Source organism: Corvus cornix, chromosome 5, assembly GCF_000738735.6.
Source record: "Corvus cornix cornix isolate S_Up_H32 chromosome 5, ASM73873v5, whole genome shotgun sequence".
Taxonomy (NCBI): domain Eukaryota; kingdom Metazoa; phylum Chordata; class Aves; order Passeriformes; family Corvidae; genus Corvus; species Corvus cornix.
The window spans coordinates 53225482-53237753 of record NC_046335.1 but is presented as its reverse complement, the minus strand read 5'-3'; the positions used below and the strand labels follow the sequence as shown (position 1 = coordinate 53237753).

General features: G+C 47.6%; 1 protein-coding gene across 1 annotated transcript; it reads left to right on the top strand.

Annotated features, from left to right (window-relative positions):
• The first annotated feature begins 3628 nt into the window (after positions 1–3628).
• Positions 3629–6808, top strand: RASSF10 (Ras association domain family member 10). Its single transcript, XM_039553122.1, has one exon. The coding sequence runs from the start codon at positions 3719–3721 to the stop codon at positions 5063–5065; it is 1347 nt and encodes a 448-aa protein (XP_039409056.1). The 5' UTR covers positions 3629–3718; the 3' UTR covers positions 5066–6808.
• Positions 6809–12272: the final 5464 nt, after the last annotated feature.

Below are 12272 nucleotides of genomic sequence, written 5' to 3'. Positions count from 1 at the left end.
CTCCTCATTCCTGCTATATGAACTATGGAAGCAGAAAATACGTTTGTATTTATTTGGTTTAATTTCAAAAAATTAAAGTCTTGCATCATTTTATTTATTAAAAATATCAGGGCTGCAATTTCATTCTGATAGTTCAGCTCAAATTGAAAAAAAAACACAACAAAACAGACATCTCACTATCCTACCCCATAATAGGAATGCTGTTCTTATCACAAAAGACTTGATAATTTATTTGCACACCTCAATGAAAAGGAAAAAATAGAAAGAACTTGAAGTGAAATGCCAAAATATATCTGATTTCTCATCACTTGGCCTTGTAATTCTCCTGTAGTGGATAAAAATAAACTAGTCTATACCTGGGATTGAACTTTTCAATACAGCCTAAAATACTAAGCTCAAAACTCTCCTTCTGGGACCTAGGCAGCTCTTAAGAATATCATCAACTTTGAATTTTTTGCAATTTATGAAACAGGTGAAAAAAATACAGACTGTGAAGTAAGTTCTGGATGGCATTCTGTCAAGGAACTTTGTGCTTCAGAAAAAGAGCATGCTGTCAGCTGTGCATTGATAAGGCAGTACAGAAACAGCCTCTGCATTACAGGAGACCATATTTATCACATTCTCCATTTTAATTATGTGATATGCTTGTTGCAGGAGTTATAGAAGACCTCCTGCATCACTGCTCTGTGGGGAAGGGAGTGAAGAGAGGAGCAGCAGTCCTTCCCTCCAATTTGATATTCTACTGACACTGGTGAGTGTTGCAGGTTTGCAGTCGGCTGGAGGAGATTTGCCTCCACCAGGATGGAGGCGTCTGAAGGAGCTGGTGTGCCACTGCCTCCCATTGCTTCACCAGAGGGAAATACTCTCTGCTGAGCTTGTACTTTTGTTTTATCACCATCTGTAGCTGTTGAACTAATGGATTCCTCCTCACCTCCCTTTCTCATGGAATAATTAAAAGAAGGAGAGGAGGAGAGGATGGAGTTCAGTGACTAATGGTGCCAGAGTGAAGGAACCTGATTTGCTTTGTGACACTGCTGCTGCCTTGCTGTATAACCTTAGGCAAGGCACTCGATTCCTTTATGCCAGAGCATTCTTATCTTTAAAATGAGATAATAGCACCACCTTTCTCTGCTTTAAGATCCTGGGAGCAAAGGCAAAAGTGTGCCTGCATTCAGTTGCCTTTTGGGATTCAGCACAGCACAGCCCAAACTTTAGTTCAGATACAGCACTTCAAACTTTTGAAGCTTTGCCAGCGGTTTCCTGAGTTTGCAAACAGACTAAACCAAAATTCCTGAGGGTTAAACTTGAGATCCAGCAATGTGAATTTTGAATGCCATCTTCTAAATCATGCATTATATACACACATCTAATGGGTATATCCTACCAAAATCGAGTGTTTGCCTTCTTAATTGTACTCTTACTGCCTCCAACCAAACTGCCAACATCTGCATCCTCTCTCTGGCAATGCTGCCTTGGGGGCTTCACTGGGGAGGCAGAGCCAGCTTTCCACACACAGAGGTGTGGTCAAGGAAAGATGGAACGATCATCTTCCAATTTTATTGCACTAAGCCAGGCTTGGATACCGGATAGATACAGGCAGTCAGACAAGTTGGAGCAGCTTGACCTGTGGGGAGCATGAGATGCCTCTTCAAATCACAACCTGCTCTTCCTGTACTGTTCTTTGCCAAAAGAAAATAGGTACAGACATTCTCATAGGAAACACATGTAAAACAAGATTAAAATTAAATGGGAAAGGCAAGGAACCACCAGTAAAGGACTTGGACAGTTTCTCACTGCCCCATTAATCCCTTTGCTGCACCTGATTCTTCAGAAGACAAGGAATGGTCTGTTTTTCCAGCTTTCTGACAGCCTGATGAGAGCAACAAGGCTTCTTTTCCTACTCTCCTGAAGGGTTTTTTAAAATCTTGAACCTGCCAGAGTCAAAGCCGAATCATATTGTCCTCTTTCAGATCCCATTTCTGTTCAGCACCCTGTTATCCTGGGGCAGTGTGAGCTGTCAGATTTGTCCCAGAGTCCTGACCACCCCCTTTGTTAAAGTCATTTTGTTCTCTTACAGGACTGCCATTGCTGGACCCACCTTCCTCTGCCCTGGATGATGCTTTTAGGCATAACCAACCCACTGAACAAAAAAAAGCCTGCACACCTTGGGAATAACCTTCCATCAGCAAACACTTTCCTCTACACAAAGCACAGCGACCCAGCACTTCTGATATATCCTGAGAGCAAAACGCCTTGCCCTTGGAACTGGCAGTGCCACACCAATTACCGTTGGACAGGAATTTGCAGCTTTAACAGAAGGTGGCTGTGGTCAGGAAGCAAATCCAGCCTGTTACCATCACCTTTATCTTGCGTGCCCTAATTGCAACACGCAGTGGCCAGCTCGGTTTGGAGTCCTTTAACCTGCAGTAACACAGGAAAGGGACGTTAGCAGCGGGCACAAGATCCCCGTGATCTTCAGCTCCAGGAATGCTGGCAGTCGGTGGTCCCTCAGCCCACTTCCTCACGGGACAGGAGGCTGCACGTCAGGAACCACCACCGTAATTAGCTGCCTTACGCAGGCAGAGCAGTGGCAGGCTTCCTTCCCCAGGACTAGCCCTTCCACGGAAACCCAGGAGAAGCTCGCACAGCGCACTGAGCCTGTTACTTTAGGGGAAAAGAGGACATTAGGCTACATAATCGCTCCCTCGCTGTTCGGTGTGCCCCAGCTCCACCGTTTCTAACAGCAGAATGACAGGAGTTAGGCTGCAATGCCACAACTCCGTTCTGTTCCGCTGACCGGAACATAAACCTTATCCAGGCAAAAGTCCTCTCCACAGGGCACACCGATTTTATTGGCTCTCAAACTCCCTCGGAAGGTTCAGGTTTGAGAGAGTTTTTTTCTTTGCCCATTATAGTACTTATTTAATCACTTAGAAAAGCCTAGGTCCGTGAACCCGGTGATGCAATCAGTGAAAATCAGTGCCACAATCCTGCGTTTTATTACTATTTTTCACATCTTCTCATTTTAATCCACACTCCGGGACGGATCCCGTTCCCATCAAAGTACACAGCAAGCTCCCATTAAAATCTGGCTCAGCTAGTATTTTAATAGCACTTAGACATTCCCGTCCTTTGCATATTTCATCTGCGAAGTGCTTCACAAACATGAATTTCCTAATTACAGGCGGATGATTTACTAAAACTGGAAATTCCTCACTAGTTCTGGCTTTCCCTTTGAAGCTCCAGGATTCGCTCTTGTCCCTCGGCACTTTGGAAGATCCCCGACGCCGCTCGTTCGCTCGTTCGCGGCACAGGCAGGGCACGGAGAAGGGGGACACGGAGGCGACGGCGACCCGGCCCGAAGTGTCCGCGCCGGCGGATTTCTGCGCGGGCTGCGGGGCCTGAGCCGCGGGGAGCCCACGCGAGGAGAGCGAATCCCGGCGGGGCGCGGGCAGCGGACAGGAGCGCGGCGGCTCCCAGCGCACCGGGCCGGCCCCCCCGCCCCCGGCGGCCCCGCCGCACCGGGCAGGAAGGGGTGGAGCGGCCGGCGGAGCGCACGGGCGGGGTGCCGCGGGCGGGGAGGGGACGGCAAGGCATCCCGGCCGCCCTGAAGCCGGGCGGGCGGGCAGCGCCTCGCCTCCGCCGAGCGCTCCCCATGGAGCGGCTGCCCGGCCAGCCCTGAGCCCGCGGCCCCGGCCGCCCGCCCGCAGCCGCCCCGATGGAGCCCGAGGAGCGGAAGATCTCGGTGTGGATCTGCCAGGAGGAGAAGCTGATCTCCGGGCTCTCCCGGCGGACCACCTGCTCGGACGTGGTGCGGGTGCTGCTGGAGGACAGCCACCACCGGCGGCAGCGCCCGGCGCCGCCCGAGCCCGCCGGCGGGATGCTGTCGGGGCCGCCGCACTCCTACTGCATCGTGGAGAAGTGGCGCGGCTTCGAGCGGATCCTGCCCAACAAGACGAAGATCCTGCGGCTCTGGGTGGCGTGGGGGGACGAGCAGGAGAACGTGCGCTTCGTGCTGGTGCGCAGCGAGGCTTCGCTGCCCAACGCGGGGCCGCGCAGCGCCGAGGCGCGGGTGGTGCTGAGCAAGGAGCGCCCCGGCCGCGGCCTGGGGGCGGCCCGCGCCAGCCTGGCGCTCACGCAGGAGCGGCAGCGGCGAGTGGTGCGGAAAGCCTTCCGCAAGCTGGCCAAGATCAACAAGAAGCGGCAGCAGCCGCTGGCCCGGGAGGCCTCGTCGGCGGAGAGGATGGAGACGCTGGTGCACCTGGTGCTCTCGCAGGACCACACCATCCGACAGCAGATCCAGCGGCTCCGCGAGCTGGACCGCGAGATCGACAGGTACGAGGCTAAAATCCACCTGGACCGCATGAAGCGGCACGGCGTCAACTACGTGCAGGACACCTACCTGGTGGGCACGGGCGGCGGCGAGCCCGAGCCGGGCCGGGAGCCGGGCCAGCTCGCCGCCGGCCGCCCCGAGGAGGACTACGCCAGGAAGTGCGAGGAGGTGCTGCAGCTGCAGGAGCAGCGGGCGCAGCAGGAGGAGCTGCTGGAGCACCTGGCCGCCGAGATCCAGGAGGAGCTCAACGAGCGCTGGATGAAGCGGCGGCGGGAGGAGCTGGAGCTGGCGGCGGGGCCCGGGCTGGCCGACACGGACTGCGACACCACGGAGCTGAGCGGCGGCGGCGGCGGCGAGGGCGAGCTGCACCTGGAGCACGAACGGGTCAAGACCCAGCTGAGCACCAGCCTCTACATCGGTCTCAAGCTGAGCACGGACCTGGAGGCCGTCAAGACCGACCTGGACTGCACGCAGCGGGCGTGGGAGGACAAGGAGCGGGAGCTGCAGCGCCTGCTGGAGACGCTGGGCACCCTGGACGTGGCGGAGGCGCCCGCGGAGCCGCGCGGGGCGGCGGGAGGGGGGCGGCCGGCGGCGGCGGGGGGCGGCTGGGTGGAGCAGGCGCGGGCGCTGCGCAAGGACCGCGCCGACAACGACGAGGACTCGGACACGGGGCTGAGCTCCATGCACAGCCAGGACTCGGACTCGCTGCCCGTCTGCGAGTCCCTCGTGTAGCGCCCGCCCGCCCCGCCGCAGCCAGGCCGGGCACGGGGCGGGCGGGCGGAGCGGGGCTGCCGGGGCAGAGGGCGGTGGAGGACTGCGGGCAGATGTGGGGCTGGTGAGGAAACTCCCGGCTCAGGAGGCAGTCACACAGAGGAAACACTTTAATTTGAGCTCTGGAGTTTGAACTTGTTCTGACTAGTCATCCGCGGGCAGCGTTTAGGCTCGCTCGCCAGTGCTTTTATCTAAGGAAGAGAAAACCCACAGCGTGTTTGTGTTTCATTCACGTCTGGGATTGCTCGCTCCTTAAATCCTGCCGCTTGCTTCCCTCCGAAGGTTTTCTTGCCGGGCCTTTTTATCCTCCGGCTGCTGCCCACGATCTCCCCGCTGTAGTCCAAGGATGCTCCGGGTGAGCTCTTCGCGGGCAAAAGGCCAGGACGCGCTCCCGAGTGGGGATCGGTATCTCCCGAACAGGTTCTCGGCATTGCAGAGTCAGACGGTGGCTCCCGGTGGGTTATACTGGGCTATACTGGCTGGCAAAGATACACACCCGGCTCCTTTACAGGCAAAACGACACGACACTAAAGCTGCTGATCATTTAAACACTACGGAGGAGAAGAGGCGTCAGTACTACTGACACTGGGGTCTCCCAGGGCGCAAGCTTTTGGACGGTACTGCAGTTCCTTTTGGCAACAAAAAGGGGTGATAAATTACTTCATTTTTTTCTTTTTCTAAGGAGCAAACTAAATCAAAATATAGGTTAACATGTTGTATTAACTCTGCTCTGCGTAGTGCTTTTTCTTATGCATAGATAAGAGTGCTTTGTTTAAAGGCATACTAAGAAATCTGTTAGTATCTATAGTCATTTGGCAGTCATGGAAGGTAATTAGCAGTGCCTGTATGTACACAGCCTTCAACTACATTTTTCCACCTAGGCTAGCTGATCTTTGGCTGAGCTTGGTTGTAGATAAACAAAGTACAGAATCAGCTTGAGCTACCATTTTTAATAACAGAGTTCATATCAGGCCAAGAGATGCAACGATAAAAGCATGACTCAAGCCCTACATGCACTACAGCTTAATCTTTTCAGTTATTCCAACAACAACAACAAAAAAGCAGCCATCAGCTGTAACATGCATTTCACTTAATTGCCAAATCTTCCTCTGCAGCTTAACTCTTGCCCAAAATATATGATCTGCTCTTGCAATAAGAGACATTAAGGATTCTTGTATTCCAGAATAATTGCAGAAATAGTTTAAACAGTGAGAGACCAGAGAAGGTTGAGTCAGGTTCAACTGATGGTATGAACTTTTTAAAACTCCTGAGATTATTATTTATGTAAGGTTATTTATAAAAGTTTTCATTTAACAATAAGAAAGTATAAAAAATGGGGTACACCAATAGACCAGTTCTTTATTTTTATTAAAAAACCTCGCAGCCTTCTCACCCAAAGACCGTGTTCCACTCTTGCAGTGTTCTTGCTGGAAGGAGTTCTGGTGGACGTCAGAAAATTAGATTCAGGAACTACTCAGTTTGAAAGCAAGCAGAGAAATACTGTCTGTGGATTTGCAGAGGCTGCAGAATTTTCTATATGCTATGACTCTTGATAAATGTTATTCCACTGAATGGGTTTCAGTTGTAACAAACTGTGGTTTATTTTAAACACTGATTATATAATTGTTTTTCACATTTTAGTCAACCTTGGAAAACATTTAAGAACCTATTTTTAGAGCTAATAAAACTCTTAATAAGGCTTAACAAGTGTTCCCAATTGAGTGTGATTTAAGAATCTGCCAGGACTGGGATTTTGTGGCGTTGCCTTGTGTGCAAAGCAAATGGAAAGATACACCAAGGGATGACAGCATCACCCCTTCCCTTTCTGATGGGACAAGGGGCTCCCTCAGGTACAAGCAGCAGTGCACTGTCCTCAGCTCTGGCCACTGCAGGGGCAATGCAGTGGCATTTAGAAGCATCAGCACTTGTCCAGAGTGAGAAATTTGGATTTTCATGGAAGGAGAGCCAAAGAATAAGCTGAGGGATGTGGGAGTCCCACTGCTGCCCTGCATTCAGCAGCGTGGATGTAACAGGTGGGTGATGCAAGTACCTGCTCACAGCTTCTGCAGGGACTGATGGAAGCAATAAAGCCGAGCCGGCTTTGCGTAAGTTCTCCCATTACCACACCAAGCAAAAACAGCGAGCACGTTACAGAAATGAGCTGCAACACGCTGCACATCATTATACTGCTGATAGAGGCATCAGGCAGCCTGTGAAGCATGAGGTGAAGGAAGGCAGGGAATTCAAATTTGCAAAGTAGTCTGCCTACTCATCCCCAGCTAGGAAAATCCATAAAACCAGGACAAAGCCACTTTTGCTCTAGGCTGCTGAGGGCCATGTGGTGCTTGCTCTTGGCTTCCCCATAGCCCAGATAAGATTATGACCCTGCAGAGCTGCTGGTCCTGTCCCATGAGGACAGGGGTGAGAACGCTGCAGGTGGCACTGTAGTCTCAAGGGTTTGGTGGGAGCTACAGTGAATTCCTAGGAGCACCTATTTGATTGTGGTCCTATATTGTGCAGGTGAAATTTGGTAAATTTATTTAATGTGTAAACAGTTATTGCAATAGGCTCACAGACTGATCTCAAACATCTTCACAAATCCCTATCACTCTCAAACCATTACTAAAACATCAGTATAGAAGAGGAAATCACTGTTTGCATTGGACCAGGCACTTCTCCCTTCCCTTTTTCTGGGCTTGTATATCCTCACTCAGATAATAGAGACAAGCCACAGTGTGCTTGTCAGGGAATTTGGCTCTGGGGTTTTGCTGGGCACATAGCCAAGGGTTAGGAGAGCTGATTCAGAATCACAGGTAGAAGGACAGGATTTTTATCTCCTTTGCAGTTCGGACAGAATGGGAGAGAGACATAGCAGCAAAAAAACCCCCTGACCAACACCGTGACGGAAATCTACCTTCCGGCACCACCAGGGGAGAGGTGAAAGATCCAACAAACACAGCCTTTGGGGATTTTTCAATACCATTCTCTTCTATCTTTCAGAGTCAACTCCAGTCTAATCTTTCTCTCTTCCTAAGACAGATACAGGTAGGCATGAATTAAATAAAAACCTAACAGCACTGCAAACTATTTACATAAATCGCATATAGTGTCATGTTGCCCTATTTATTCAACACCCTAACTGCTTCCCAAAGGAATCACCGTGGACTGAGGCCACCAGCCTTTTCTCAGACAATACCTACAGAAATCAGAAATTTTGTCCAGGAGATATAATCAGAGTAGCAGCAGGCCTTAGTTTCAGGCACCCTTTAAACAAGCATTATAAAGCACTCCTACACAGGTCCTGTCTGTTTGCTGCCCTTGGCCATGTTTTTTCTGAACCCTACATGGCTCTTTCTGTTGTGCCTATGCAGAAGTTTGTGGGACCAGGTAGTGAACCAGGTCAGAAAAAAACTGATGAACTTTAGTTTAGGTGAGGCCCTGATGTGGCTCAGTGTACAGTCACGCAAACGTTTCTGGCAATGATGAGGTACAGTGGTAAAAATGAGAAATTGAAGGCCCTTGGAAAGGTGGAACTGATCCTTTCAGCAATGGGCACTGCTTTATGCTGACTTGCAAGTTGGCAAAAGCTTCCTTCAGGCTGTAAATATCCCCCACTCACGGCCTAAGTGAAGGTTTGGAGAGTGGAAAACTGAGGCTGGAGCTGAAACTTCTTTGACATCAATTACACTCACCTATATTAAACCCAAAATAAGCCAAATACTGCAGCTTTTAGCCTTGACCTTGTTTCAAAAACCCACTATCAAGCAATATTATCAGAATGAAAACTCTGTGTCAAATTTGATATATTTCTAGTTCTTAGCCTGTGTAAGAGATCTGCCAGTCTGAATAAGCACTTTGTAGGGATATCGTTTGATGCCTTGAAGAGGGGAGTCAAATACGTTTACTGTAATGAACACCACTGACATGCAAAATGAATGACCTATTAATTATTGCCATAGATTCTAAACCAGCATGTGGGCAGCCAAATCACAGTCTGGTTGTTTTATGGTGACAGATCCTTTCCCAAAGGACCTATGGTCCAGGTTTCAGACAAGATACAGTCAAAGGAGGGAAACAAGTTAGTGGGTATGAGAAAACATGTAATTAAGTTTTATTATTGACTCCTTGCATGAAACGTATGTTCCAGGTTTGCTTTAAAAATAGTCTGTGCTCCTGTGTCTGGAGACACATGTGCAGAAACTGACCTCCCTCCCAAGTTCTACACGACTTTGGCCTTTTTTCCCCCCTTTCACTTGCACTGAGCTGGCAATGTAGCTCAGTACATGAAAAGAGCAGCAGAGGCCTTGAAATAACAGGTCTGGTGAGCTGTGCTGGTTAACGAGTTGAAATACAAGCCATTGTGGATTGTTGGGAGCAGTTGTCCTTTGAAGTCACTTGATATTATTGCTCCTGAGCTGGCACACAAAGTTTAGAGAAATGAGCATGGCAAAGTGCAGGGAGCCTACATGGATGTCACTCCTTTTCTACAAACTCTCATTGCTAAATGAACTTGGAAGCTTAACAGAAAGGGAAAAATTAATAAACTCAAAGCAAATCTTGGCTCTGTATGCAATTTAGCCAACTATCTTCAAGCAGAATTGTCAAATAGTATCTTGAAAAGTGCTGCTTGCATAATTTACGACATTACTTGTGTAAATGCATCAGAGCAGAACCTTCCATGCAGGGTGGATTGTCACACGCTGTCACATGCTGAATAACACACAGAGCTGGTCACTGATGTCTTAGATTGTTACAGTACTAACTTTGCTGGGGTATTAGAATGTACCCTCAAAAACCAGCTTCTGCAGGCTTTACACACTCTCTATATATCAGCTTGTTTACACTTCAAGTTTATTTGGAAAGTTTTATTACAATCCCCTTACCTCAGTTTCGAAAATGTTCCAGAAAGTCATTGAAGTTCCATGAAAAACAGTTTCCATTCCCAATAACTTTTTCCCTTCTTCCTGCTAATCTACTCCTCCTCTGCACCTGCTCTGAATTTCATGAATAGCTTTGTTCAAATTGCTGTGACTCCACGGGTTCAGAATTGGAATCTTACTTGGTAAGAAAGACAGAAAGAAAGGAAGAAGGAAAGAAGAAAGGAAGAAGAAAGGAAGAAGAAAGGAAGGAAGAAGAAAGGAAGGAAGAAGAAAGGAAGGAAGAAGAAAGGAAGAAGAAAGGAAGAAGAAAGGAAGAAGAAAGGAAGAAGAAAGGAAGAAGAAAGGAAGAAGAAAGGAAGAAGAAAGGAAGAAGAAAGGAAGAAGAAAGGAAGAAGAAAGGAAAGGAAAGGAAAGGAAAGGAAAGGAAAGGAAAGGAAAGGAAAGGAAAGGAAAGGAAAGGAAAGGAAAGGAAAGGAAAGGAAAGGAAAGGAAAGGAAAGGAAAGGAAAGGAAAGGAAAGGAAAAGGAAAGGAAAGGAAAGGAAAGGAAAGGAAAGGAAAGGAAGGAGAAGGGAGGGAGGGAGGGAAGAAAGAAAGAAAAAGAAAAAGAAAAGAAAGAAAGAAAAAAGAAAGAAAGAAAGAAAGAAAGAAAGAGAAAAAGAAAGAAAGAAAGAAAGAAAAAAAAAGAAAGAAAGAAAGAAAGAGAAAGAAAGAGAAAAAGAAAGAAAGAAAGAAAGAAAGAAAGAAAGAAAGAAAGAAAGAAAGAAAGAAAGAAAGAAAGAAAGAAAAAGAAAAAGAAAGAAAAAGAAAGAAAGAAAAGAAAGTCTATTAGTGTCTTGGCAAAAACTCCATGTTTGTGTAGTACGTGGCAAGCTCAGCAGTATTTTTGTAGTTGCCATATGGATTAAGGACATACTCCCATCAACTTTCTTGTCCTCTCTCTCCCCACCTTTTTTTTCCCCTTTTAACCTGTTTTCAAGCTACCTTTTTCCCATCTCCTACTTGGAGGCAAGCACTTCTCACAGAAGAAGGGAACGCATCTCTTCAGGTGACATTCTGGGGTGACACTGCTGTGGAGCATTGGGGTGGGAAGACACAGTTTCTATTGAAGAATAACTTGAGCAGGGAGTGGTGTCTTATTTCCCTTGGAGAGTAAGCTTTTGGTGAAGGTATTTACTCTCTGATCATGCACCATCTAGCAGAAGGAGGCCTGATCTACCCAAGGCCTCCTAGGTACTGCTGTAATGAAAATATGAAACAATTTCAGTCTCCTGTGCCTCAGCTCCCAAAGTGCTCTCTCTCCCCTTTTCTGAATGGTTGCAGAAACCCTTTCCCATTTACTAGCTCAGTGGAACCATGGCAGAGTGATCTCAGAACACCATCCTGCTAAGTCAGTCTTGGGATTTTATAGAGTTTACTGGGGAAAAAGAAACAAAACAAAAAATAATCCTGAACAAAAAGTATCTGTGACTCACGGAAGGAGCTCTTACATATCTGAAACATACTATCATCAGTTTACTTAGCACTGCACTTCACATGGCTTAATTATGTGATTATTTAGTCTATTACCTCCAAAAGAAATTATTTTCACCAGTAAAGTGTGCTCATGAGCAGGTCTTTGGAAAATGTGTCAAAAGCCTCTAGGAAAAATATTTAATCCTTGTTTCAATTTAATGTAATCCCCTTGTTTTAATCTCTTACAGTGTCATGTTTTATGTGTAATCAGGCTATTAGTTTATGCATTTAATTATCAGTGTAACCTCATATGGTTTTATTCTGCCTTCCACTGAATCTCCACTTGATAGACATATCTTAAGAACAGATGAAAAGTAACTTTGGAAATTAAGAGAGACATGGATCACCTTTTGAAAACTTCGGTGCTTGTTCTTCCTACCACAAGCATAGAAGCAAATTATTTGCTTTTAACTGCAGATATCTGGCATTTCTGTTTCCCTTTCTTTCACAGCTACTCTTCACTTTCTCACGGAATGGTTTCTCCATAATTCTATTACAGGTTTCCTTTTTGGAGTGACCAACGACAGGAATCATGAATCACCAGTAGGTGAAAAAGTTCAAAGCCAGGTTGGTCATCTTTTTCTATAACTCTGTTCCTGCACATTTTCTGTGTCCCCTACTTTCCATCCTTTATTTCAAAAAGTATTACCCCGGCCAGAAAATAGAGTCAGGCACTCAAATTTTGCCATCCTTCAGAGGAAGATAGAGCACAGAGAGGTCCAGGTGTCCTGTATCTGTAACACACAGAATGGTACATCTGGCTGTGCCCATCCAC

Bases quoted from the DNA above. Each gene is read 5' to 3' on its own strand.
- RASSF10 (XM_039553122.1), top strand. From the start codon at position 3,719: ATGGAGCCCGAGGAGCGGAAGATCTCGGTGTGGATCTGCCAGGAGGAG.